Below are 25,783 nucleotides of genomic sequence, written 5' to 3'. Positions count from 1 at the left end.
TACTTGCACAGGCACAATCACATCCACCAAAATCTTGCTTTAAAATATAAGCTCATAAAAGACACCATACCTTACTATAAATACAAACCTGGTCTGATTTTAGAGTCAGAGTCCCAGAAAGGATATAACGACTAATTTATTATTACCGCTGGGACACTCCATAATAACCGTCCAGATATAATACACAGGATAAACAAGCAAGAACAACTTGATAGATATAGCCATTCCAAACTCACGACATACAGAGGTGGTTGTTGACTTGAGGAGAACACAGAGCGACCACTCTCCGCTGAACATTGAGATCGTTAAGAGCACCAAATTTCTTAGTGTTCCTCTCTTTCGTCTTTCTCCCTTCTCAAAGAGCGGAGTGACATTTGCAATTTTCCATTTCTCCGGGACCATGCCAAAATCAAGAGATTCTTTAAAGATCATGACCAATGCATCTGTTATCTCTTCAGCAACCTCTCTCAGGACTCTGGGATGTCGTCCACCTGGTCCAGGTGACTTATCAACTTTAAGACCTTCCAGTTTGCCTCACGTTATTTTCTTTGTAATTGCATCAGATTTTCAGATTTTGCATCAGGTATGCTCAGATTTTTTTTTTGGTTAAGATTCTTCCTGCTGTATTTTGAACAAGCTGCAGCTGATTTATATCTTTCTTAGGCAATCCTTAAGATTTCTTTACAGTAGATTTCTAATAGGCTAAAAATAAATGTATCAAAAAAACCCTCGGGCAGGGTGAACAGCAGTTGGAAGCTTCATGGACAGGCTGGTGGAAGAGGCAGGCAGGAGGCATAATTTGTGGGGACGGGGACGGGGACGGGGGGGAAGAGTCAATATAAACCAGAGGTTACATACCACGTCTGATGAGGATAGTTGAGCAAACTAGTGCTTTTCTCTTTGGAGAATGAGAGGTGACTTGATGGAGATGTACAAGATGATAAGAGGCATAGGCAGAGTGGACAGCCAGAGACATTTTATCCCCAAGGGTAGAAATGGCTAATATGAGGGGACGTAATTTTAATGTAACTGGAGGGGGTGGAAGAATGTCAGAGATAGTTGTCTTTTTTTTTAAACCCTGAGAGTGGCGGGTGTGCTGGGGTGGTGGTCTTAGATGGGTACATTAATGATAGAAAAATGGAGGGTTGTATTAGAGGGAAGGGTAAGATTGATCTTAGAGAAGGTTAAAGGGCCTGTACTCTGTTGTACTGTTTGAAGTTCTCTGACAGAAATCCGTAAGGGGAATGGAATGGAGAGCTAGGGGAAAGGAAGCCTTTATTATGTTGGGGCAAGCACAGGAAGTAGGCCCGGGGCATTACAAACAGAGGCATAGAGTGTAGGACTGTGTATAACACAGGTTCAGCCAAGGCTATAGTTGCCTGTCCAGTTCTGCCACAGATTAGGGAAGGTGTGAAGGCTCCAGCAGAGGTGTGGGATATTTCCTTGGTTGAGAGGCTTTAGACATGTACGTGGAGTGGAGAAGCCGGGTCAGATCTCATTAACAGTATCCTCTCAGACTGAAGAGACAGGAAGAAACTGTCCCCAGCCCCAGAGGGTTCAGGAACCTGGGGCAGAATGAGGGAGATGGAATAAGGAGCCATAAATGACCTGAGAAAGAGTTCACTTCATCGGTGAGGGATGAATTTGGACTGTACAACCAGGGAGGTGGTTGGGGCAGATTCAGTTACCCCAGCCTAGGGGTGAGGAGCAGTTCATGGAAGTGCTGCACCCTGGGAGTGAGGGGCTGGAGTTGCCCCATCCTGGGGAGGAGGCCCTGCTGAGAAAGTGTCATCGTCATTGGGGAACAGATCATTCCCTGCATTTAAACCCCCCCCCCCCTTCTGCTTTCCCCAACTCTAATGGAGAAGTTCATGCGTTACACGGCTCTTTGCCATGTCTCTGGCATCTCAGCACGGGTTGGATGTCAGATGTAAACCTTCTGCAGTCATGGGGCACAAGGAATTTACTTGTGTGTTGATGGTAATAGCCCCCAACCCCTGTCATCAGCCCCCCTGCCCTCACCCCACAGCCACTAACCTGCAATATATGCCTTCCACTTTACCAGAATGAGTTGCACCGCAGTGTAGCAGCTAGCGTAATGCTTTACTGTGTTGACAAGTGGGATTTCATTCCAGCTGCTATCAGTATGGAGTTCGTGGTACTGTAAGGAGATTCTGGGGCACCCAATCACAGATGTAAGCTCAGGAGAGGGGCAAGCAGTTGGCTGGGGTCAAACCTTGACCAAGCTGCTGGTGGAACCTGTGAGGGGTCAATGTGGCCAGACCCAAGGGCAGACCAACAAGCACATTCCCCCAAGTGACCCCCCCCCCCACTTCTTTCTGTCTGGATGCCCAGAGACCAGGAGTGTGGGGTTGGTGTTGAGCAGCCCCTCACACACTCAGACAGGAGCTGTGACCTCTCACACTCAGTGTGTTGGTGGATTATGGACTCAATACAACCCAGTGTATCCACAGCTTGGTGCACTCTCCTGCCTCCAATCAGATACAATCCAGTGTCTATTGAAAGGCCTCTCTTTCCGCAGATGCTGACTGATGTGCAAAGCATTTCCACATACTCAGTTACATTGCAGATGGGAGAGCTGTTCTAGGAGTGCTGCCAGACTTGAGCCTTTCTGATCAATAGATCCAGAACTTTACAAATTGTGAAATGAAATCCAACTGAAAAACGAGAACAAGGTGGCAAAAAGGACGAGGTGCTGAAGAAATAATTTAAGGAGTTAGAGAGAAAGCTGAAAAGCGGGACCTCCAGGGTAGTAATCTCTAGATTGTTGCCTATGTATGCATCAGTGAGGGCAAAAATAAGAGGATTTGACAAATGAACGCATGACTGAGGAACTGGTTTCAGATTTCTGGATCATTGCGATCTCTTCTGTGGAAGTTATGACCTGTACAAAAGGGACAGGTTACTCCTGAATTCAAGGGGTTCCAATATCCTTGCAGGCAGGTTTGCTAGAACTGTTGGGGAGGGTTTAAACTAATTTAGCCAGGGGATAGGAACCGGAGTGATAGGGCAGAGGATGGGGCAGGTGGTATACAAGCGGAAGCAGTGTGTAGTGAGACTCTCAGGAAGGATAGGCAGATGACAAAATTGCAGTCAGTGGGATTAGTTAAAGTGCAGCAGGGGGCCAAAATGAAAAAGAGTGATGATGAATACAGGGCTGAAGGTCTTATATTTGAATGCATGCAGTATATGGAATAAGATGGATGATCATGTGACACAATTAGATTGGCAGGTATGTTGTGGGCATCTCAAAGCCGTGGCTGAAAGAAGGTTATGATTGGGACTTTAACATCCAAGGATACACATTATATCAAAAGGACAGATAGGTAGGTAAAAGGGGTGGGATGGCTCTGTTGGTAAAAAAAGAAACAAGGTGACATAGGAATTAAATATGTAGAATCTTTGCGGGTAGAGTTAAGAAACTGCAAGGATAAAAAGATCCTTGAATTATATACAGACCTCTGAACAGTAGTCAGGATGTGGGCTACAGGTTGCAATGGGAGATAGAAAATGCATGTCAAAAGGGCAATGTTACAGGGTCATGGGAGATTTCAATATGCAGGTAGATTGGGAAATTGGGTTGGTGCTGGATCCCATGAGAAGGAACTTGTAGAAAGCCAGGAAGATGGCTTTTTAGAACTAGTGGTTGAGCTCACTAGGGGATCAGCTATTGTGTAATGAACCATACTTGTTTAGGGAACTTAAAATAAAGGAACCCTTAGAGATAGTGATCATAATATGATTGAATTCATCCTGCAGTTTGACAGGGAGAAGCTCATGTCAGATGTGTCACCATGACAGTAAAGAGAATTAAAGAGGCATGAGAAAGGAGCTGGTGAAAGTTGATTGGAAAAGGACATTAGCAGGAATGATGACACAACAGCAAAGGCTGTTGTTTATGGGGGACATTTAGAAGGAGCAGGAATGATACACCCCAAAGATGAAGAAGTATTCTAAAGGGAGGATGAGGCAAACGTGGCTAACAAGGAAAGTCAAAACCAGCATAAAGGCAAAAGAGAGGGCATGTAACACTGTAAAAAAAAATTGTGAGAAGGTAGAGGATTGGGAAGTTTTTAAAAACCAATAGAAGGGAACTAAACAAGCAATAAAAAGAGAAAAGATGAAATACAAAGAGAAGCTGGCCTGTAGTATAAAAGAGGATTCTATAAGTTTTTCAGATAAATAAAGAGTAAAACTGAGGTGAGAGTGGATAATCAGATCACTAGAAAATGATGCTGGAGAGATACTAATGGGGCACAAAGAAATGATGGAGGAATTGATTATTTTGTGCCGGTCTTCACTGTTGAAGACACCAGCAGAATGCCAGAAATGTGAGAGTGCCAGGGGGCAGAAGTGTTTCTATTGCTAAGAAGAAGATGCTTGAAAAGCTGAAAAACTTGAAGGTTGACAAGTGATCTGGACCAGTTGGACAACAGCCAAGGGTTCTGAAAGAGGTAGATGAAGAGCTTGTGAAGGCATTAGTAATGATCTTTCAAGGATCACTAAGTTCTGGAATGGTTCCTGAGGAGTGAAAAAATGCAAATTTCACTCCACTCTTTAAGAGGGAGTCAGAAGAAAAAGCATAGGCCAGTTAGTCTGGCTTCAGTGGTTGGAAAGATGTTGGAATCTATTATTAAGGATGAGGTTTCAGGGCACTTGGAGGTACATGATAAAATAGGCCAAAGACAGCATAGTTTTCTAAAAGGGAAATCTTGCCTGACAAATCTGTTGGAATTCTTTGAGGAAATAACAGGCAGGATAGACAAAGTGGATGTTGTTTATTTGCATTTTCAGAAGGTCTTTGACAAGGTGCTGAGCATGACACTGCTCAACAAGATAACAGCCTGTGGTATTACGGGAAAGATACTAGCATGGCTAAAAGATTAGCTGACTGGCAGGATGCTAAGAGTGGCATTAAAGGAGCCCTGTTCTGAACAACACACACAAAATGCTGGAGGAACTCAGCAGGCCAGGCAGCACTTATAGAAAAAAAGTAGTCAACGTTTTGGGCCAAAATCTTTCAGCAGTTTCCTGGTTGGCTGTTGGTGTCTAATGCTGTTCTGCAGTGTGGGAACTGCTTCTTTTTACGTTGTATTATCAGTGATTTGGATGAAGGAAATTATGGCTTTGTGCCAAGTTTGCGGATGATACAAAGGAAGGTGGAGAAGCAGGGTATCTGCAGAAGGACTTGGACAGATTGGGGGAATAGGCAAAGAAATGGCAGATGAAATATAATGTAGGGAAGTGCATGGTCACACACTTTGACAGAAGGGAGTCCCGAAGGCTAACTTTCATGTTGAGTCAGTGGTAAGAATACAAGATGTAATGTTAGTCATTCATTTTGAGGTTTAGAATACAAAAACAAGGGCGTAATGCTGAGGCCTTATAAGGCATACTGCACTTGGGAGTATTGTGAGCAATTTCAGGCCCCTTCTCTAAGAAAAAAATGTGTTGGCATTGGAGACGGTCCAAAGGAGGTTCCCAAAAATATCCCAGGAATGAAAACATTAATGTATGAGGGGTGTTTGATGGCTCTGGGTCTAAATGCTGGAGTTCAGAAGAATGAGGGGGATCTCCTTGCAACCTATTGAATATTGGAAGGCCTTGATAGAGTGGATGTCGAGAGGATGTTTCCTACAGTGGGGTAGTCTAGGACTAAAGGCTCAGACTTGAGACATATCCATTTAGAAATGAGATGAGGAAAAATTTCTTTAGCCAAAGTGTGGTGGATCTGTGGAATTCATTGCCACAGAAGGCTGTGCAGGACAAGTCATTTGGGAATATTTAAGGCAGAAGTTGCTAAGTTCTTGATTAATCAGGGAGTCAAAGGTTATGGGGAGAAGGCATAAGAATGGGGTTGACAAGGATAATAAATCAGCTTTGATGGAATGGTGCAGCAGACTCAATGGACCAAATGGTCTGCCCAATTCTGCTCCTATGTCTTACTGCCAGATCATCAGAAGTCACAACTTACTTATCAATGTTTGTTGTGGGAGGGAATATTGCTCCAATCTCATTTGGCCAGGCACTCACTGACTCAATTACCCTGACTTAAATAGGCAGCACAGTAACATAGTAGTTAGCACAATCACTTTACAGCAATCACCGATCAGGGTGTGATTCCCACCACTGTACCTTTGCCCCCTCAATGCATGGATTTCTTCCAGGTGCTCTGGTTTCTTCCCACATTCCAAACACGTACAGGCTAAGATTAGTGAGCTGTAGGCATGGTATGTTGCCGCTGGAAGTGTAGTGACACTTGCAGGCTCCTCCCAGCATAATCCTCAATGATTCAATTTAATGTAAATGATGCATTTCACTGTGTGTTTCAATGTACATGTGACAAATAAATTTTATCTTTATCCCTTAAATGCCCATAAAACAACATGTAGAACAACAAATGACCTTTTGCACACAGCGCAGGAGCATGTGAATTATAAACTGTAGGACGCCAGCACTGTGTATTCACGAAGTCAAGGTTTATAGGCAGAAAGTCTCAGAGCCACAGAAACTGGATTGCAGCTCATCCAGGGCTCACTTGCATCGAAGCTCCTGCTACATCTCTCCCAGCTCTCCTTCCATCATCCGCACGAGCACGTACAGCTCTGCCAGCCCCACCACAGAGGCCACAATCACTGCACTGACAACACACTGTGGCAGAGGGAAAGAGAAACGGGCAAAAGTTAGAGAACAAGCTCATCTCAGACAGACAGACAAACAGACACATTCAGTAAGGCTGGGTGAGGCTAGAGGTCATGGGTTAAGGGTGGAAGGTGAAATATCTAATGGGAATATGAGGGATGAACTCTTCACTCAGAGGGTGGTGAGAGTGTAGAACAAGCTGCTAGTCAAAGTGGTGGCTTTGGACGATTTCAACATTTGAGAGGTTTGGATGGGTACGTGGACAGGAGGTGTATGGAGGGCAATGGTCCAGGTGCAGTCTAAGAGACTAGGGAAATTAACAGTATGGCATGGACTAGATGGGCTGAAGGCCCATACTGCACACACATGCATATTCCATTCTCTTGCTAATATTCAGTACCACTAGAAATCCAGATCATGCACACTCCTGTCGGGATGGTCCAGACTGAGTTTGGAAGCAGATCAGGATAAACATCTCTTCTTCAGTCCAGGGAGGCAAGAGCAGAGCTTGGGGTCCATTGGTCAGTCTGACGATAGCCCATTCATACGTCAACAGTGTATTTGCCACACACTCAGGTCAGTTGTCCATTAACACTACCCCAGCAAACCTCCAAACCACAACCACATGACCTTTCCCCTTAACCCCTCCTCATCAAAGCCTCCATTACAACATCACTCCTGCCACCAGATGCCCACACTCACCGCAGCCGGCTCTGTGAAAATGTACTGACTGCCCAGGTAGGCACAGGCGAATGCGGCCCCCACTGTCACCATGAAGTTAAAGATGGTCACCACCAATGCCTTGACTGACCGCACTGCAACACACACGCACAGAGCAGAGGGACATGTCAGTGAGGTCTGCAGGCCGACTCTAACACAGGTAGGCAACAGAAGCCTCAAAACCACAGGAGACTCCTCACAGCACTGGAAAAATTGGAGCAATGTTCTTACAGTAACACTGGGCAGGTTAGGGATGTGTGGATACAGCACACAAACTCCTCGATGACTGATGTACATTGAGCTTCAACAGCAGAGGTGATTTTGTATGAAGTTTGTGTTGTGGAGATGCCCCTACTGCCACCAAGACATCAGGAAGAGAATGGGTGGGTGAGCTGCTGCCTACTGTTCCAGTGGGGAACCAGACCTTCCCTAATACAAAGCCTTCATCTGCACTTCAAGAAATGCAAGTTGAAAAAAACAATACCGTAAATTCTGGTGTATAAGTCGACACCCCCCTCCTGTTTTCAAGGTTAAAAAATTGATTTTTCATGTTACCTTTGTATAAGCAGACACCTTTTGTAGAGGTTTTTGATTTAACCAGAAAAGATCACAAGATCTCACATGCCGGTACTAAGCTTTGCCGGATCCGGAACCGGGAAATTTTGTGAACCAGTGCCTGCTAAGAAAACAGGCCTACACATTGTAGAGCGTTATTAGTGAATCCTTAATAAATACATCAGGGAGGGAAGTTTTAGATTGGTTCCCAATGGTAAAGAATCCTCAGAATTGTAATCTCCGTGAAACCATTTAGCACCCATCGTAACCTTGTTAAAACATAATATGGGGTGGCGGGATCAGTACGTCTACTCAGACTCGGTTTGTGACCGCCATGTACAAAAGATTAAAACGAATGCGATATGATGCTGGCTTCAAGCTGAAGGTTGTTGATTTTGCTAAAGGAACAAATAATTCTGCAGCTGCTAAGAAGTTTAGTGTAAACGAGAGAGAGCGAGAGAGAGTGGAGAAAGGCAGAGGACACACTGAGGGAAATGCCAAAGACAAAATGTGCAAACCGCAGGAAAACATGCCAGTGGCCAGAACTGGAAGAAAACTTTTTAGAGTGGGTGAATCACCAGCGATCGTGTGGATACGTTGTTGCCAGAGAAGTGATTCGAGTTCAAGTGTTGAAATGGGCCAAACAGCACAGTGAGGTCAGCGAAAATTTCAAAGCTAAGCGAAGTTGGTGCACCCGATTTATGAATAGACGTGATCTTGTGTTGAGACAAAAAGCAAAGATTGCTCAGAAGTTGCCAAGCGAACTTGAGAATAAGATTACGGCCTTCCAATCATTTCTAATCAAGCATTGAAAGGCACATTCTTACCCGCTCTCACTGATTGGTAACATGGACAAGACACCAATGTTCTATGTTTTTGCTGGTAACCACACTGTTAATCAGAAGGGGGAGAAAACAGTCCTTGTCAAAACAACTAGACACGAGAAGCAACATTTTACAATCGTGTTAACATGTATGGCTGATGGGACCAAACTACCACCGATGGTGATTTTTAAGAGAAAAACATTCCCAAAGAAAGAAAAATTCCTGTGGGGTGTTGTTTACGTTCAAGAACGCGGCTGGATGGACGAAGCAGGTTGCTTGAAGTGGGTTAAAGAGGTGTGGCATCAACGTCCCGAAGGTTTCAGGAAGGAAAAGTTGCTACTTGTCTGGGACATGATTTGAGAGTTAGGGGGCAGAAGTTTAAGGGAAACACGAAGGGGTATTTCTTTACTCAGAGAGTGATAGCTGTGTGGAATGAGCTTCCTGTAGAAGTAGTAGAGGCCAGTTCAGTTGTGTCATTTAAGGTAAAATTGGATAGGTATATGGACAGGAAAAGAGTGGAGGGTTATGGGTTGAGTGCAGGTAGGTGGGACTAGGTGAGATTAAGAGTTCGGCACGGACTAGGAGGGCCGAGATGGCCTGTTTCCGTGCTGTGATTGTTATATGGTTATATGGACATGTTCAAAATGCACTTGTCAGGTGAGACAAAAGCAGCATTGAAAGCTGAAAGTACAGACACTGCAGTTATCCCCGGTGGTTTGACGTCCGTGCTCCAGCCACTAGATGGGAGTTTAAACAAACCATTCAAAGAATTCATGCGTCGACAGTGGAACAAATGGATGATGTCTGGAAAATCAGTCATCCACTCCAGCGGGAAATATGAGGGCACCATCTCTAGTTATAGTTTGCGAGTGGGTAGTGCAATCGTGGGAAGAAATTAAGGCCCAGTGCTTTGTGAAGGCCTTCAAGAAGTGCAGCATCAGCAATGTTTTGGACGGCACCGAAGATCATTTGCCTTGTGAAGAAGACGATGCAGATTTGGCAGCCAGTAAAGCTGCAAATGATGTCGAAGCAGAAATTGGCAATCCTTACAATGGTACGGTGACTGCTGAAGAATGGGATGCCATTTTCAGAGAGTCAGATAATGAAGAGTGTGAGAGTTTCAAGCTCTGAATGTTTGACGACAACTGTGTGTACAAGTAAATTGAGGAACAGAATGTTTTGTAGATCTTTTCTTTTGTGTAGATTTCATAAGCGTTTGTATTTTCTTTTGTATTTGACTCAGAAACAGTCAATAAATATAACCGTTCTTCCAAGTATTCATTTTTCCAAAGTTGGCACCCTCTGTATAAGATGACCCCCTAATTTTAGGACCATAATTTAGAGCCAAATTCTCGGCTTATACACTGGAATTTACGGTAGTTTATTTGGGCTGCAGAGATTCAAAGAGTATTAAATATCAAAGTACATATGTAGTATACAACCTTGAGATTCATCTTCCTCACAGGCAGCCACAAAACTTAAGAAAAACATGGAAACTGTTCAAAGAAAAACATCACATCACATCCCCCCACCACACACAAGTGCTGAAACACCATTAGTGATCAGCAGTCAGGGTTGAATTCCACTGCTGTCTGTAAGGAGTTGTACATACACCCTGTGACCACATGGGTTTCCTCTGGGTGCTCTGGTTTCCTCTTGTATTCCAAAGATGTACGGGATAGTAGGTTAATTGGTCATATGGATGTAATTAGTCAGTGGGACCTCACTGGGCTGAAAGGGCCTGTTCCCGTGCTGTGTATCTAAATAAATAAATTTGTTTACTTTTTCCATGAGTGAATTTTGTTCTACATCCCATACTTCAGGCATGTATTTGTGAATTCTAATAGGGCAAATTATTGTAAGCTAAATGGCTGTAATGCGGGAGGTGGGTAGAAGATAGAAGTAAGCCATTTGGCCCCTCAAGCCTGCCCACTACTCAATACAATCATGGCTGGCCTGTCCCAGACCAGACCCTATTACCTCCCTACTCTATATTTAAAAGATTTCTAGTGACCCAGACCCCACAATGTTCATTTACTACCCACTGCAAGAGGAACTTCCTACATATGTCGGTTTTAAATGACCAACCTCATATATTGAAAGCTTGTCTCCTTGTTCATGGCTGTCCCACTAATGGAAAAATCCCAGAGAATGGTGGGATATGGGCTCAAGTGGGCACAGGGTACTAACTTAGTTCAGCACAACATTGTGGGCTGAAGGGCCTGTTCCTGTGCTGTATTGTTCTGTCTCACATTTATCCCATCAAACTCTCTCAGGATCTTACATTCAATAAGATCATCCCCTCATCTTCTGAACTCCAAAGGATTCAGAGAATTGTGCTTAACCTGTGATGACTGGACTGTCCAATCAGTGTTGGTCAATGTGTACAATCATCGGATGAATAAAGCTCCCCTTGCATCACCCCAACCCCTTGGATGCCTCCAATCACAGTATAACCTTTCAATGAGTTCCAGCTGACCAACAAACCCTCAGCGGCCCCAGTCACACTGAATGAGACCGGTCAACAAGTGCAGGTCCATTGGCAGGGTGACCAACTCGTATCACATCAGAAAACAAAGAAAACTGCAGATTCTTGGATCTAAAGCAAATACAAACACTGGAAGAACTTGGCCAGTCAGATAGCACCTGTGGAAGGAGAAACCAGTTCAGGTTTCAGGTCTGGGATCTGTTGGCCAGTAAGAACTACAGTCTTCAAATCAGTGAATTCAAATGAATCAAGGACAGTGGAAGCAGACAGATCAATTGCTTTTGTTCTTGCTATGAGGGAGGAGATGAAGGCTGCCATTTTATGAAGAGACTGTGTTCTCCATTTTGTGAGTTCGATGCTTGGCTTAATCAGTGATTTAAAGTCGACACAGTGATGCCTCAGGTAATCTGCTGAACTAGGGATAATTTCCAAATAAGAAATTATTTGTGAGGTGTTCTTGGTTGGATACAACCAGCGGGTTTTTGACTGTTGGAATATGAACCTGTGCTGCGTGATTCAAGCTGGCTGTTGATTGAGAACACAGCCATAAATTACTGACTGTCACTTGCTGGGAAGAGGGCTTGGAGCAGAGCCAAAAAAAAAGTGTAAAAGGTCCAATGACACTGAATTGCTACATTTGAATTGGTAAGGAATAAATATGAAAGCAGACAGTTCAAGGGTGCTGGCAGCTGTAACTCAAGACCAACTATCGTGGCTGTAAGGTACCCTGTGGACACGTAAAGATTCAAAACAGGACCGTGAGGAACACGTGGCCGGCAGAAAAACTACTTAATAACTGGTAAACACGAGGAAATCTGCAGATGCTGGAAATTCAAGCAACACAAAATGCTGGTGGAATGCAGCAGGCCAGGCAGCATCTACAGGAAGAAGCACTGTCAACGTTTTGGGCCAAGACCCTTTGTCAGGACTGTCCTGACAAAGGGTCTCAGCCTGAAACGTCGACAGTGCTTCTTCCTATAGATGCTGCCTGGCCTGCTGCGTTCCACCAGTATTTTGTGTGGGTTGTTTAATAACTGGTATTATATTTTTTATTCTTTGACCGTTGTTGGAAGGTCAAGGAAAACAGTAGCATGTGTAAACTCACATGTTCTTCTGTTGAGACAATAAAGGTATTTATTGGTACTTACTGATTCTCTCTGTGCTTTCCTGGTCATTATTACAAAAGGTGATTCTTGTAACAGATCCTTCCTCAAAACCTCGGGCCCATTACACCTAAATGATAATTGGCCTCTCTTTTGCCAGTGCTGCCTGACCTACTAAGATCCTACACACAAGATATTCTGCATAGACTGGAAATCCAGAGTAACACAGAAAATGGTGGAGGAACTCAGCATGTCAGGCAGCATCTATAGAGGGGAATGAACAGTTGGCCCAAGATTGGCTCAAAATGTTGACTGTTTATTCCCCTCCATAGATGATGCACAACTTGCTGGATGAATTTGCAGTTTGCACATATTGCACAGATCTCCCACTTTTTTCCCACATTGGGTCCTGCCTTCTGTTAAGATCCATTCGGATGCTGAGGAAAGCCTTTAGCCACTCACCTTGCCTGGCCAAATCTCCCAGAGTACCATGTTGGTTTATCTGCTCGGAACAAACAAACAAAAAGGATGTTATCACAAAGCTGCAGCCAAGTGGCCCTTCTCCTGGACCAGCACAGGACAACAGGACAAAGGGCGCTATGGTAGCCTAGCAGTTAGCACAACACTATTACACCTCGGGGTGTCACGGTTCAGTTTGGAGTTCAACTCCAGTGTTCTCTATAAACAAGCTTGTATTCCTTCCTGTGTGCATGTGGGTTTTCTTCTGGTGCTCCAGTTTCCTCCCACAGTGTAAAGAAGCCCCAGTCAGTAGGTTAATTGGTCATTTTAAATTGTCCTGTGATTAGGCCAGGGTGAAATCGTAGGTTGCTGGGCAGTGCAGCTTGAGGGGGTCCTACTCCACACTGTACCCTAAATAAATAAATAAGCCCCTGGTAAAGACAACAGCACCTGGCAATTGACATTTTTGGTAATCCGTCTGTACTCCTCATTTGCCAACTTTGCTTTGATCTTTTCCAGTCTGGCCACCAGCTCAGGGTTCTGGAAGAGACAGGGATATGATGTAAGAAGAGGATCTTTAACATTTTACAACTGAAACCCTCTAACATGATCCCTCGAGAGTGTCAGCTCTTTTTTGAATGCCGCTGCTCATTAACAGAGAGTGCACAAAGCACAGGGGTGCTGGGCTGGAATCATGCCTGGTTTCATCTGGTCTTCAGCACAGACATTCAAGGAGCCGAGGCTGGTGGCCCACTGTGCAGCAACCCCGGTAAAACGTCTGTGGGTTTTGCAAGGCAATGCCCAGGCCAGGATCAGCTCATTTATTACATAGTGAAAATGCAATGCAAGAACGTGCTTGTGTATAAGGTAGTTCTCATCCTAAAGAGCACTCTCACTTTCTCTCTGCTGGCGGGAGTGGTTACCCACTGGTGGGCCATGGCAAGGAAGCACTGGATGAGAATTCACCTGCTCCCAAGCCAAAGGTTCAGTGACATCAAACAGGTAATTCTGTTTGGACATCCACTCAGGACAGAGAATACTCGGGCAGTCTGAGCTATGGGCCACCACACTGCCCATTGCCAGAAGCATCCAGCACTGCAAAACATTTGACAGAAACTGGCTCAGCAATGTGACACCCAAGGTGCAGGACAACTACAACTACTGACCCAATGAGGCAAAGAGCCTCCTCCTACTAGGAGGACTACTAGGGCCTCCTACTAGGTCCAACTAGGGGGAATGACAAACCAGATCCAGTATTAGGTAACGAACCGGGTCAGGTCACTGATCTGTCAGGGGGTGAGCATCTGGGGGACAGTGATCACCACTCACTGACCTTTAGCATTATCATGGAAAAGGATAGAATCAAAGAGGACAGGAAAATTTTTAATTCGGGAAGGGCAAATTATGAGGCTATAAGGCTAGAACTTGCGGATGTGAATTGGGATGATGTTTTTGCAGGGAAATGTACTATGGACATGGGGTCAATGTTTAAGGATCTCTTGCAGGATGTTAGGGATAAATTTGTCCCGGTGAGGATGATAAAGAATGGTTGGGTGAAGGAACCATGGGTGACAAGTGAAGTGGAAGATCTAGTCAGGTGGAAGAAGGCAGCATACATGAGGTTTAGGAAGCAAGGATCAGATGGGTCTATTGAGGAATATAGGGTAGCAAGAAAGCTTAAGAAGGGGCTGAGAAGAGCAAGAAGGGGGCATGAGAAGGCCTTGGTGAGTAGGGTAAAGGAAAACCCCAAGGCATTCTTCAATTATGTGAAGAACAAAAGGATGACAGGAGTGAAGGTAGGAACAATTAGAGAAAAAAGTGGGAAGATGTGCCTGGAGGCTGTGGAAGTGAGTGAGGTCCTCAATGAATACTTCTCTTCGGTATTCACCACTGAGAGGGAACTTGATGACGGTGAGGACAATATGAGTGAGGTTGATGTTCTGGAGCATGTTGATATTAAGGGAGAGGAGGTGTTGGAGTTGTTAAAATACATTAGGACGGATAAGTCCCCGGGGACTGACGGAATATTCCCCAGGCTGCTCCACGAGGCAAGGGAAGAGATTGCTGAACCTCTGGCTAGGATCTTTATGTCCTCGTTGTCCACGGGAATGGTACCGGAGGATTGGAGGGAGGCGAATGTTGTCCCCTTGTTCAAAAAAGCTAGTAGGGATAGTCCAGGTAATTATAGACCAGGGAGCCTTACGTCTGTGGTAGGAAAGCTGTTGGAAAAGATTCTTAGAGATAGGATCAATGGGCATTTAGAGAATCATGGTCTGATCAGGGACAGTAAGCATGGCTCTGTGAAGGGCAGATCATGCCTAACAAGCCTGATAGAGTTCTTTGAGGAGGTGACCAGGTGACTTGACAATAAGTACTCATGTTTGAGTACTGTTGTTGGGGGGGACAGCCTTCCTGGTGGAAGTGACAGTGGCTGGGCCTCCGGCACAGAGGACGGCCCTGTAGCTCAGAAGGGTAGGATAGAAGAAAGAGGACCATAGTAATAAGGGACTCGATAGTCAGGGGTTCAGACAGGCGGTTCTGTGGAGGTGATTGGGAGTCCCGGATGGTAATTTGCCTCCCTGGTGCCAGGGTTCGGGACGTTTCTGATCGTGTCCAAGATATCCTGAAGTGGGAGGGTGAGGAGCCAGAGGTCGTGGTACATGTAGGTACCAATGACATAGGTAGGAAAGGGGAAGAGGTCCTGAAACGAGAGTATAGGGAGTTAGGAAGGCAGTTAAGAAGAAGGACCGCAAAGGTAGTAATCTCGGGATTACTGCCTGTGCCACGCGACAGTGAGAGTAGGAATGGAATTAGGTGGAGGATGAATGCGTGGCTGTGGGATTGGAACAGGGGGCAGGGATTCAAGTTTTTGGATCATTGGGACCTCTTCTGGGGCAGGCGTGACCTGTTCAAGAAGGACAGGTTACACTTGAATCCTGGGGGGACCAATATCCTAGCGGGGAGGTTTGCTAGGGCTACAGGGCAGACTTTAAACTAGTAAGATGGGGGGGGGGGGGCGGGAATCAATTTGAGGAAACCATGGGAGAGGAGGTTAGTTCACCAGTAGAGCAAGTAAATAGACGGTGTGTGAGGGAGGAAAGGCAGGTGATGGAGAAGGGATGCGCTCAGCCCGAAGATGTAGGGGAGAAGAAAGAAAAGGATAATAAATTTAAATGCATTCTTAGGGATGAAAAGAGAGGAGGAGGTGGAGAGTATCTTAAATGTATCTATTTTAATGCTAGGAGCATTGTAAGAAAGGTGGATGAGCTTAAAGCGTGGATTGATACCCGGAATTATGATGTTGTAGCTATTAGTGAAATATGGTTGCAGGAAGGGTGTGATTGGCAACTAAATATTCCTGGATTTAGTTGCTTCAGGTGTGATAGAGTAGGAGGGGCCAGAGGAGGAGGTGGTGCATTGCTTGTCCTAGAAAATCTTATGGCGGTGCTTTGGAAGGATAGATTAGAGAGCTCCTCTAGGGAGACTATTTGGGTGGAATTGAGGAATGGGAAGGGTGTAATAACACTGATAGGAGTGTATTATAGGCCACCTAATGGGGAGCGTGAGTTGGAAGAGCAAATGTGTAAGGAGATGGCAGATATTTGTAGTAAACACAAGGTGGTGATTGTGGGAGATTTTAATTTTCCACATGTAGACTGGGAAGCTCATTCTGTAAAAGGGCTGGATGGTTTAGAGTTTGTGAAATGTGTGCAGGATAGTTTTTTGCAACAATACATAGAAGTACTGACTAGAGATGGGGCATTGGATCTCCTGTTAGGGAATGCGATAGGTCAGCTGACAGATGTATGTGTTGGGGAGCACTTCGGGTCCAGTGATCACAATAGCATTAGCTTCAATATAATTATGGAGAAGGACAGGACAGGACCTAGAGTTGAGATTTTTGATTGGAGAAAGGCTAACTTTGAGGAGATGCGAAGGGATTTAGAGAGAGTGGATTGGGTCAAGTTGTTTTATGGGAAGGATGTAATAGAGAAATGGAGGTCATTTAAGGGTGAAATTATGAGGGTACAGAATCTTGATGTTCCTGTTAGGTTGAAAGGAAAGGTTAAAGGTTTGAAAGCACCATGGTTTTCAAGGGATATTAGAAATTTGGTTCGGAAAAAGAGGGATATCTACAATAGATATAGGCAGCATGGAATAAAGGAATTGCTCGAGGAATATAAAGAATGTAAAAGGAATCTTAAGAAAGAGATTAGAAAAGCTAAAAGAAGATACGAGGTTGGTTTAGCAAATAAGGTGAAAGTAAATCCAAAAGGTTTCTACAGTTATATTAAAAGCAAGAGGATAGTGAGGGATAAAATTGGCCCCTTAGAGAATCAGAGTGGTCAGCTATGTGTGGAGCTGAGGGAGATGGGAGAGATTTTGAATGATTTCTTCTCTTCGGTATTCACTAAGGAGAAGGATATTGAATTGTGTAAGGTGTGGGAAACAAGTAAGGAAGTTATGGAACCTATGACAATTAAAGAGGTGGAAGTACTGGCGCTTTTAAGAAATAAACGGGGATTGTGCCGGAGGATTGGCGTATTGCTCATGTGGTTCCATTGTTTAAAAAGGGTTCTAGAAGTAAGCCTAGCAATTATAGACCTGTCAGTTTGACATCAGTGGTGGGTAAATTAATGGAAAGTATTCTTAGAGATAGTATTAATAATTATCTGGATAGACAGGATCTGATTAGGAGTAGCCAGCATGGATTTGTGCGTGGAAGATCAAGTTTGACAAACCTTATTGAATTTTTTGAAGAAGTTACGAAGAATGTTGACGAGGGTAAGGCAGTGGATGTAGTCTATATGGACTTCAGCAAAGCCTTTGACAAAGTTCCACATGGAAGGTTAGTTAAGAAGGTTCAATCGTTAGGTATTAATGCTGGAGTAATAAAATGGATTCAACAGTGGCTAGATGGGAGATGCCAGAGAGTAGTGGTGGATAATTGTTTATCGGGATGGAGGCCGGTGACTAGCGGGGTGCCTCAGGGATCTGTTTTGGGCCCAATGTTGTTTGTAATATACATAAATGATCTGGATGATGGGGTGGTAAATTGGATTAGTAAGTATGCTGATGATACTAAGGTAGGAGGTGTTGTGGATAATGAGGTGGGTTTTCAAAGCTTGCAGGGAGATTTATGCCGGTTAGAAGAATGGGCTGAACGTTGGCAGATGGAGTTTAATGCTGAGAAGTGTGAGGTTCTACATTTTGGCAGGAATAATCCAAATAGAACATACAGGGTAAATGGTAGGGCATTGAGGAATGCAGAGGAACAGAGAGATCTAGGAATAACAGTGCATAGTTCCCTGAAGGTGGAGTCTCATGTAGATAGGGCGGTGAAGAAGGCTTTTGGAACGCTGGCCTTTATAAATCAAAGCATTGAGTACAGAAGTTGGAATGTAATGTTAAAATTGTACAAGGCATTGGTAAGGCCAAATTTAGAATATTGTGTGCAGTTCTGGTCACCGAATTACAGGAAAGATATCAATAAATTAGAGAGAGTGCAGAGACGATTTACTAGGATGTTACCTGGGTTTCAGCACTTAAGTTACAGAGAAAGGTTGAACAAGTTAGGTCTCTATTCATTGGAGCGTAGAAGGTTGAGGGGGGATTTGATCGAGGTATTTAAAATTTTGAGAGGGATAGATAGAGTTGACGTGAATAGGCTGTTTCCATTGAGAGTAGGGGAGATTCAAATGAGAGGACATGATTTGAGAGTTAGGGGGCAGAAGTTTAAGGGAAACACGAGGGGGTATTTCTTTACTCAGAGAGTGATAGCTGTGTGGAATGAGCTTCCTGTAGAAGTAGTAGAGGCCAGTTCAGTTGTGTCATTTAAGGTAAAATTGGATAGGTATATGGACAGAAAAGGAGTGGAGGGTTATGGGCTGAGTGCGGGTAGGTGGGACTAGGTGAGATTAAGAGTTTGGCACGGACTAGGAGGGCATAGATGGCCTGTTTCCATGCTGTGATTGTTATATGGTTATATAGATGAGGGTAATGCAGTGGATGTGATCTACCTGGATTTTAGTAAGGCATTTGACAAGGTTCCACACGATAGGCTTATTCAGAAAGTCAGAAGGCATGGGATCCAGGGAAGTTTGGCCAGGTGGATTCAGAATTGGTTTGCGTCGTGGTGGAGGGAGTACATTCAGATTGGAGAGTTGTTACTAGTAGTGTCCCACAAGGATCTATTCTGGGACCTCTACTTTTTGTGATTTTTATTAACGACCTGGATGTGGGGGTAGAAGGGTGGGTTGGCAAGTTTGCAGACGACACAAAGGTTGTTGGTGTGGTAGATAGTGTAGAGGATTGTCGAAGATTGCAGAGAGACATTGATAGGATGCAGAAGTGGGGTGAGAAGTGGCAGATGGAGTTCAACCCAGTGAAGTGTGAGGTGGTACACTTTGGAAGGACAAAATCCAAGTAAATGGCAGGATACTTGATAGTGTGGAGGAGCAGAGGGATCTGGGGGTACATGTCCACAGATCCCTGAGAGTTGCCTCACAGGTAGATAGGGTAGTTAAGAAAGCTTATGGGGTGTTAGCTTTCATAAGTCGAGGGATAGAGTTTAAGAGACGCAATGTAATGATGCAGCTCTATAAAACTCTAGTTAGGCCACACTTGGAGTACTATGTCCATTTCTGGTCACCTCACTATAGGAAGGATGTGGAAGCATTGGAAAGGGTACAGAGGAGATTTACTAGGATGCTGCCCGGTTTAGAGAGTATGGATTATGATCAGAGATTAAGGGAGCTAGGGCTTTACTCTTTGGAGAGAAGGAGGGTGAGAGGAGACATGATAGAGGTGTACAAGATATTAAGAGGAATAGACAGAGTGGATAGCCAGCGCCTCTTCCCCAGGGCACCACTGCTCAGTACAAGAGGACATGACTTTAAGGTAAGGGGAGGGAAGTTCAAGGGGGATAGCAGAGGAAGGTTTTTCACTCAGAGTGGTTGGTGCGTGGAATGCACTGCCTGAGTCAGTGGTGGAGGCAGATACATTAGTGAAGTTTAAGAGATTACTAGACAGATATATGGAGGAATTTAAGGTGGGGGGTTATTTGGGAGGCGGGGTTTGAGGGTTGGCACAACATTGTGGGCCGAAGGGCCTATAATGTGCTGTACTATTCTATGTTCTACCATGAGTGAAACAATTCTGGCTATCGAGCTGTCTCTGCCTCGCTTCTTATATAGAACTATATAAACTGTAGGAAGCTAGACACATACTCAATATTTTAGGAACAGCCTCTTTCCTTCTGCCATCAGATTTCTAAACAAGCAATGAACCCATGAACACTCTCACTATTCTGCTCCCTTTTTCCATGACTTACTTTTTGTTTTTATACTTCTTACTGTAACTTACAGTAATTTTTTATGTATTGCACTGTACTGCTGCCATAAAACAACAAATTGGACAACTTATAGCCTCAGAGAAGTACAGCACCGAATCAGTACCATTGGCCCATCTAGTCTATGCCGTAACTATTTAAACTGCCTAGCCCCATTGACTGGCACTAGGACCATAGCCCTCCATATCCCTACACATACCTATCCAAACTTCTCAAACGTTGAAATCGAGCTCACATGCACCACTTGTGCTGGCAGCTCATTTCACTCTCTCTTGACCCTCTGAATGAAGAACTTCCCCTCATTTTTCCCTTTAACTTCACCTTTCTTCTCTGTGGATTGTCACCTTGTTGTGGTGGAGAAGCTTGTGTGGTCCTGAGATCCTGAGAGCGATGCTTCTGGTAGGGTCTCCCATGGTGGTAAAATCGAGGGTGAGGTCCCTGACAAATAACAATCTGACCAAGACCTCAATGGTGGAACAGGCGGACAAAGTTACTTTGAACTCAATGGCTGTGAAGGGGGGATGAAGGCTGCAACAAATCCATCAGCTCCAATCATCACAGTTGGTTGATTTGTGAAGAATTGTGTGCTTCTTGGAGTGCAACATCAAGTACATGTCAAACAACTACATGCACAGGCATCTTTGCTCTGTATGGAACGAAGACCATCGTCCTTGACCTCGAGGGATAGATACGACAATGAAACTTCACCTTTCACCCTTAACCCTTGATCCCTAGTTGTAGTCCCATCCAACCGTTGAAGGCACGCATACTTCTTCACCACCTAAACCAGCAGTGTTGTCACTTCCAGAGAACTACGGGCTTGAACCTCAAGATCCCTCTATTTCCCAACATTCCTCAGTGTACCACCTGAAGAAAGGTCTCGGCCCTAAACATCGACTGTTTATTCCCCTCCTTAGATGCTGCCTGACCTGCTGAGTTCCTTCAGCATTTTGTGTGTGTAGCTTAGGGTAGATGCAGGGATGTCTTTTGGTGTAGCCAGGATGTATACACAGACTCTTGAGTAAGAAATCGGTCGTTCAGTACAGGAGGTAAGAAGGAATGTCCTCTCTCAGAAGATAGTGAATCTTTGTATTTCTCTGTCCAATAGGGCACCAGAGATTCAGTTACTGATCACATTGAAGGCAGAGATGAACAGGTTTTGGATACTTATAGCTTCAAGAGAATATGGGGATGGTTCAGAAAGCAGTGCTGAAATCCCAATGTGACTGGTGGAGCAAGCAGTAAGGACCAAATGACCTAGTCACACGTTCCCTGAGGGCAATGTGGCACCAGTGAGTGGGAGACTTGCATAGATCAGTGTCCACAGCAGAAACCTGTGCTAGGTTAAGGACAGCATTCCACCACCACCATCCTCCCTCAGTAGCCTCTTCCCATATTTTATACTCACCCTCTGGGGCAACTTCACCTCTGGTGTAAATATTTCTGCTCCCTCCAGAAGTTCATGAAGATATACTGGGAAGCCTGCAAATAAAGCACACAAACCATCACAGCTCAGCAAGGGCTATTGAAAACACCGGTCAGTATCAGATTCAGCTTTAGCAATGTCTCTTTTAATGTGAAATTTGTTGTTATTGCGGCAGCAGTACAGTGCCAGGACATAAAATTATAAATTACAAAACAAATAAATAATGCAATATAAAGAAATAATGAACACAAAGTACACTGCAGATGCTGGGGTCAAAGCAACACGTACAACAAGCTGGAGGAACTCAGCAGGTCAGGCAGCATCTGTGGAAATGAGCAGTCAAAGTTTCGGGCCGAGACCCTTTGTCAGGTCTCTGAGGGAATGCCACCCTGCCTGAGGTGGTGACAGGTCCAAGATCAGCACCCTGGTGGCTGTAAGGGACAGAGGGGCTGGAAGAAAGCAGTACTGTACTAAGGTGCGATATCAAGTGAGGGAGAGCATCAGTGTGAGCAGTAGAGTGCTGAGGGAGGGATGGAGGAGTGGGGGAACGAGGCTTTACAAAGGTTGCTGGTTTTCTGTGGAAGAGGCAGTACTAAGGAAGCACCGAACTGTCAGAGGGACAACAGTGCAGTTTGGTATTCATACAACATAGAACATTTCAGCATATTGTACACCATTCAACCCACAATGTTGTGACGACTATTTAACCTACTCTAAGATCAATCTAACCCTTCCCTCCTACATAGCCCTCCAATTCTGTCATCCATGTGCCCATCTAAGATTTTCTTAAATGACCCTCCTATATCTGCTGTCTACCACCATCCTTGGCAGCATGTTCCATGGACCCACAACTGTGTTAAAAAAAAACTATCTCTGGCATCCCCCCTATACTTCCCTCCAGGGACAATATTACAGGGAGGTTGAGGACACTACATCGACTGGATTGACGCTGTGACTGTGAGCCATTGAAAAACTGTAAGCTCATATTTATAAAGTACCTACCACATCTGAATTTTACACCAATATCTAAGTTTTGAGGGTCATTTGGAGTTGTACAGGAAGAGGTTGACAAATACTGAGGTGAATGCTCAGTGCGTGCTCGCTATACAAACACCAAAATAACACAGCTACTGAATTTCCTATGTCCCAAAAGCATATCACAGAGAATAATGGAATTAAACACCAGACTTTTATAGAAACAAAAGAACATTACAACATAGTACAGGCCCTTCAGCCCACAATATTGTGCCAGCCTTTTAACCTACTCCAAAATCAATCTTGCCCTTCCCTCCCACATAGCTCTCCATTTTTCTTTCATCTGTGTGCCTATCTAAGAGTCCCTAGACCAAGAGTTAACAGGAACCAGTTAACACCATTATTCTGGTCCCAGATTACTTGCCTTCTTTTTGTAAGAATCTGTGGAGTTTTCTCAGGAGGCTGAAAGGAACTGTAGGGGTGGGCTTTGTTCCTGTGAAGCAGGATTCCAGTTCAGAGTGCAGGTCCATTGGCAGAGAATGACCCTCTTTCATCGCAAGGCCGAGCTGTTGGAGGAAGCTCTCCCTCACTTGAAGAGCACACGCCATGGATGTTGAACTGTGAGCAGACCAGAGTGGAAATCTGGAAGAGCTGGTCACAAGTGCATTAACACCAAGCAAAGCAGAAGGTAGAATGAGTAATTTCCAAAATGGGTTTACTACTGTCACAGGTACTCAGATACACTTAAAGGGGGCAGCATGTAGCATAGAGGTTAGAGTAATGCTTTGCAGTGCCAACTGTCAGAACATCAGGGTTCAATTCCCATCGCTGTCTGTAGCAGCTTGTTCACAAGTCCAAAGTAAATTTATTATCAAAGTACAGTTATGTCACCATATACAACTCCAAGATTTATTTCTTGCAGGCATACCCAATAAATCCACAATAGAATAACCGTAACAGAATCAATGAAAGACTGCACGAACTTGGGCAGAACCAGTGTACAAAAAAAAACAAACCATGCAAATACAAAATGAAAGAAATAATAGTAATAAATAAATAAACAATAAATATTGAGAACATGAAATAAAGAGTCCTTGAAAGTGAGCTCATAGGTTGTGGGAACATTTTCAGTGATAGGACAGGTGAAGCTGAGTGAAGTTATCCCCTTTTGCTCCAGCGCCTGATGGTTGAGGGGTAATAATTGTTCCTGAACCTGGTGGTGTGAGTCCTGAGGTCCTGTACCTTCCTTCTGATTGCTGCAGCAAGAAGAGTGCGTGACTTATGTTGTGGGGTATCCTGATGATGGATGCTGTGTTCCCGTGACACCGCTCTATGTAGATGTGCTCACATCTACACATGATGGGACTGGGCCATATCCACTACCTTTGGTCAGATTTTCTGTTCAAGGACATTGGTGTTTTCATACCAGGCTATGTTGTAACTAGTCAATATACTCTCCATTACACATCTATATAAGTTTGTCAAAGTTTTAGATACCAAGCTGAATCTCTGAAAACTCCTAAGGAAGTAGAGGTGCTGCCGTGCTTTCTTCGTAATTACACTTACATGTTGATCCCAGGACAGGCTGTCCAAAATAATAACACCAAGGAATGCAGAGTTGCTAACCCTCTCCAATATGATCCCCTGATGAGGACTGACTCATGGACCTTTGGTTTCCTTCTGCCGAAGTCAATAATCAGCTCTTTGATCTTGCTGACAGTGAGTGGGAAGTTGTTGCTGTGGCACCCCTCAGCCAGATTCTCAATCTCTCTCCAATTCATCACCACATTTGATTCAGCCTATATCAGTGGTGTCATCAGCAAAGTTAAGAATGGCATTGGAGCTGTGCTTAGCCAGTCAGAATCACATTTATTATCATTGGCATGCATCGTGAAATTTGTTAACTTAGCAGCAGCAGTTCAATAGAGAAATAATAATAGAGAAAGAAAAAAATGAATCTATTAAAATATATATGTATATTAAATAAATTAAAATAGTGCAAACACAGAAATAATATATATTTTAAAAGTGAGGTAGTGTTCGCAGGTTCAATGTCCATTTAGAAATCGGACGGCAGAGGGGAAGAAGCTGTCCCTGAATCGCTGAGTGTGTGCCTTCAGGATTCTGTACCTCCTACCTGATTATAACAATGAGAAGAGGGCATGCCCTTGGTGATGGGAGTCCTTAATAATGGTCGCTGTCTTTCTGAGGTTGATTTTAATTTTTTAATCAAGCCACTCCAAAGATAAGTACTTTAAGATAACACAAAAGTAAAAATAACAAATATAGTGTTACAGTTACAGAGAAACTGTAATGCAGTTAGACAAGTGCTGGTATCAAAAACAACCCTAATGCATCACATGTACATTGAAACACAGTGAAATGTTAAAAAAGGAACTTTAGGGATAATTTTTATTTTGCAAAGAGTGATTGATATCTAGAATACTAGAAGACATTATGGTGGAATCACTATGTTTAAGAGGCATATAGATAGACGCAATAGACAAGGTATACATGGATATGGCTCTAATAGGCCAAATGAAATTAGTCTGTGATGAAAGTAAATATGGAAATGCAGAGAAATTAAACAATACTTTATGGTAGCGAACACGAGGAAATACAGCAAGCACTCAGAAGCCAGGCAGCATCTATGGAGAAGTAAAGAAAATGCTTCAAATCTGCACCCAATGCAATGTCTTCTCGTCCTCCAGCTACGCTCCTCATCCCACTTAGCCCACTGCCCGCCAACATTACCAACTCACTACACTGTCCCTGTTCCCGGCCTCTCACTCTCCCTCCATTCCCAACACCCCCCACCCCCATCCTAGTCCCTCACTCCGTCTAACCCTACCCCCAACCCCTCACTCTGAGTCCGGTGCCAGATGAAGGGTCTGCAGCGTGAAGCATTAATTCTGCTACTTCACCGACTCTGACCGACTGGCTGGGCATCGCCTGCTTAGTCCGGCCACGGCGGAGGTTTACCTGTTATCGGGAGGATTTGACTCGCGTCTGGGGCAGAAGTCAGAAAAGCGTCCTTACATAATCTGTAAAATTACACCAAATGTAAGCAGCAGGTTTAAACCCCGGCGAGGAAACGGATGCAGCCCCGAGCTCTGACCTTGCAGAAACTTCAGGCGCAGGCTGCAGGCCGCGCTAGGCCCATCGCCATGGCAACTGCCGCCATCTTAGTTGGGGGCGACTGCAGGCCTGGGATTGGAA

The 25,783-nt window shown here is 44.4% G+C and overlaps 1 protein-coding gene across 3 annotated transcripts; it reads right to left on the bottom strand.

Moving 5' to 3' along the window:
- Positions 1–118: 118 nt before the first annotated feature.
- On the bottom strand, positions 119–25,685 carry tmem199 (transmembrane protein 199). Of its 3 annotated transcripts, none has more exons than XM_059973749.1 (7): positions 25,547–25,680; positions 22,989–23,215; positions 21,572–21,645; positions 13,263–13,352; positions 12,816–12,855; positions 7,366–7,478; positions 119–6,672 (listed from the first exon to the last, which is right to left on the bottom strand). In XM_059973749.1, the coding sequence occupies exons 2-7, from the start codon at positions 23,170–23,172 to the stop codon at positions 6,577–6,579; spliced, it is 597 nt and encodes a 198-aa protein (XP_059829732.1). In that variant the 5' UTR covers positions 23,173–23,215; positions 25,547–25,680; the 3' UTR covers positions 119–6,576. The 3 variants fall into 3 exon arrangements, with proteins under 3 accessions (XP_059829732.1, XP_059829733.1, XP_059829734.1); XM_059973750.1 differs by having other exon boundaries at positions 22,989–23,182; positions 25,547–25,608; XM_059973751.1 differs by lacking the exon at positions 7,366–7,478 and having other exon boundaries at positions 22,989–23,182; positions 25,547–25,685.
- Between the last annotated feature and the right edge of the window lie 98 nt (positions 25,686–25,783).

This window comes from Hypanus sabinus, chromosome 6, assembly GCF_030144855.1.
Source record: "Hypanus sabinus isolate sHypSab1 chromosome 6, sHypSab1.hap1, whole genome shotgun sequence".
Lineage (NCBI taxonomy): Eukaryota > Metazoa > Chordata > Chondrichthyes > Myliobatiformes > Dasyatidae > Hypanus > Hypanus sabinus.
The sequence above is the reverse complement of the archived record's forward strand: the minus strand, read 5'-3'. Positions and strand labels throughout refer to the sequence as shown.

What these genes read in the sequence shown, in the direction of transcription:
- tmem199 (XM_059973749.1), bottom strand. Translation starts at nt 23,172, where the DNA reads ATGGCGTGTGCTCTTCAAGTGAGGGAGAGCTTCCTCCAACAGCTCGGC. An exon ending in CAGATTCTTACAAAAAGAAG is followed by an intron (nt 21,646 to 22,988) that starts GCAAGTAATCTG and finishes CTTTATTTGCAG; the next exon opens with GCTTCCCAGTATATCTTCAT. An exon ending in AGGTGAAGTTGCCCCAGAGG is followed by an intron (nt 13,353 to 21,571) that starts GTGAGTATAAAA and finishes TGTCTCTTCCAG; the next exon opens with AACCCTGAGCTGGTGGCCAG.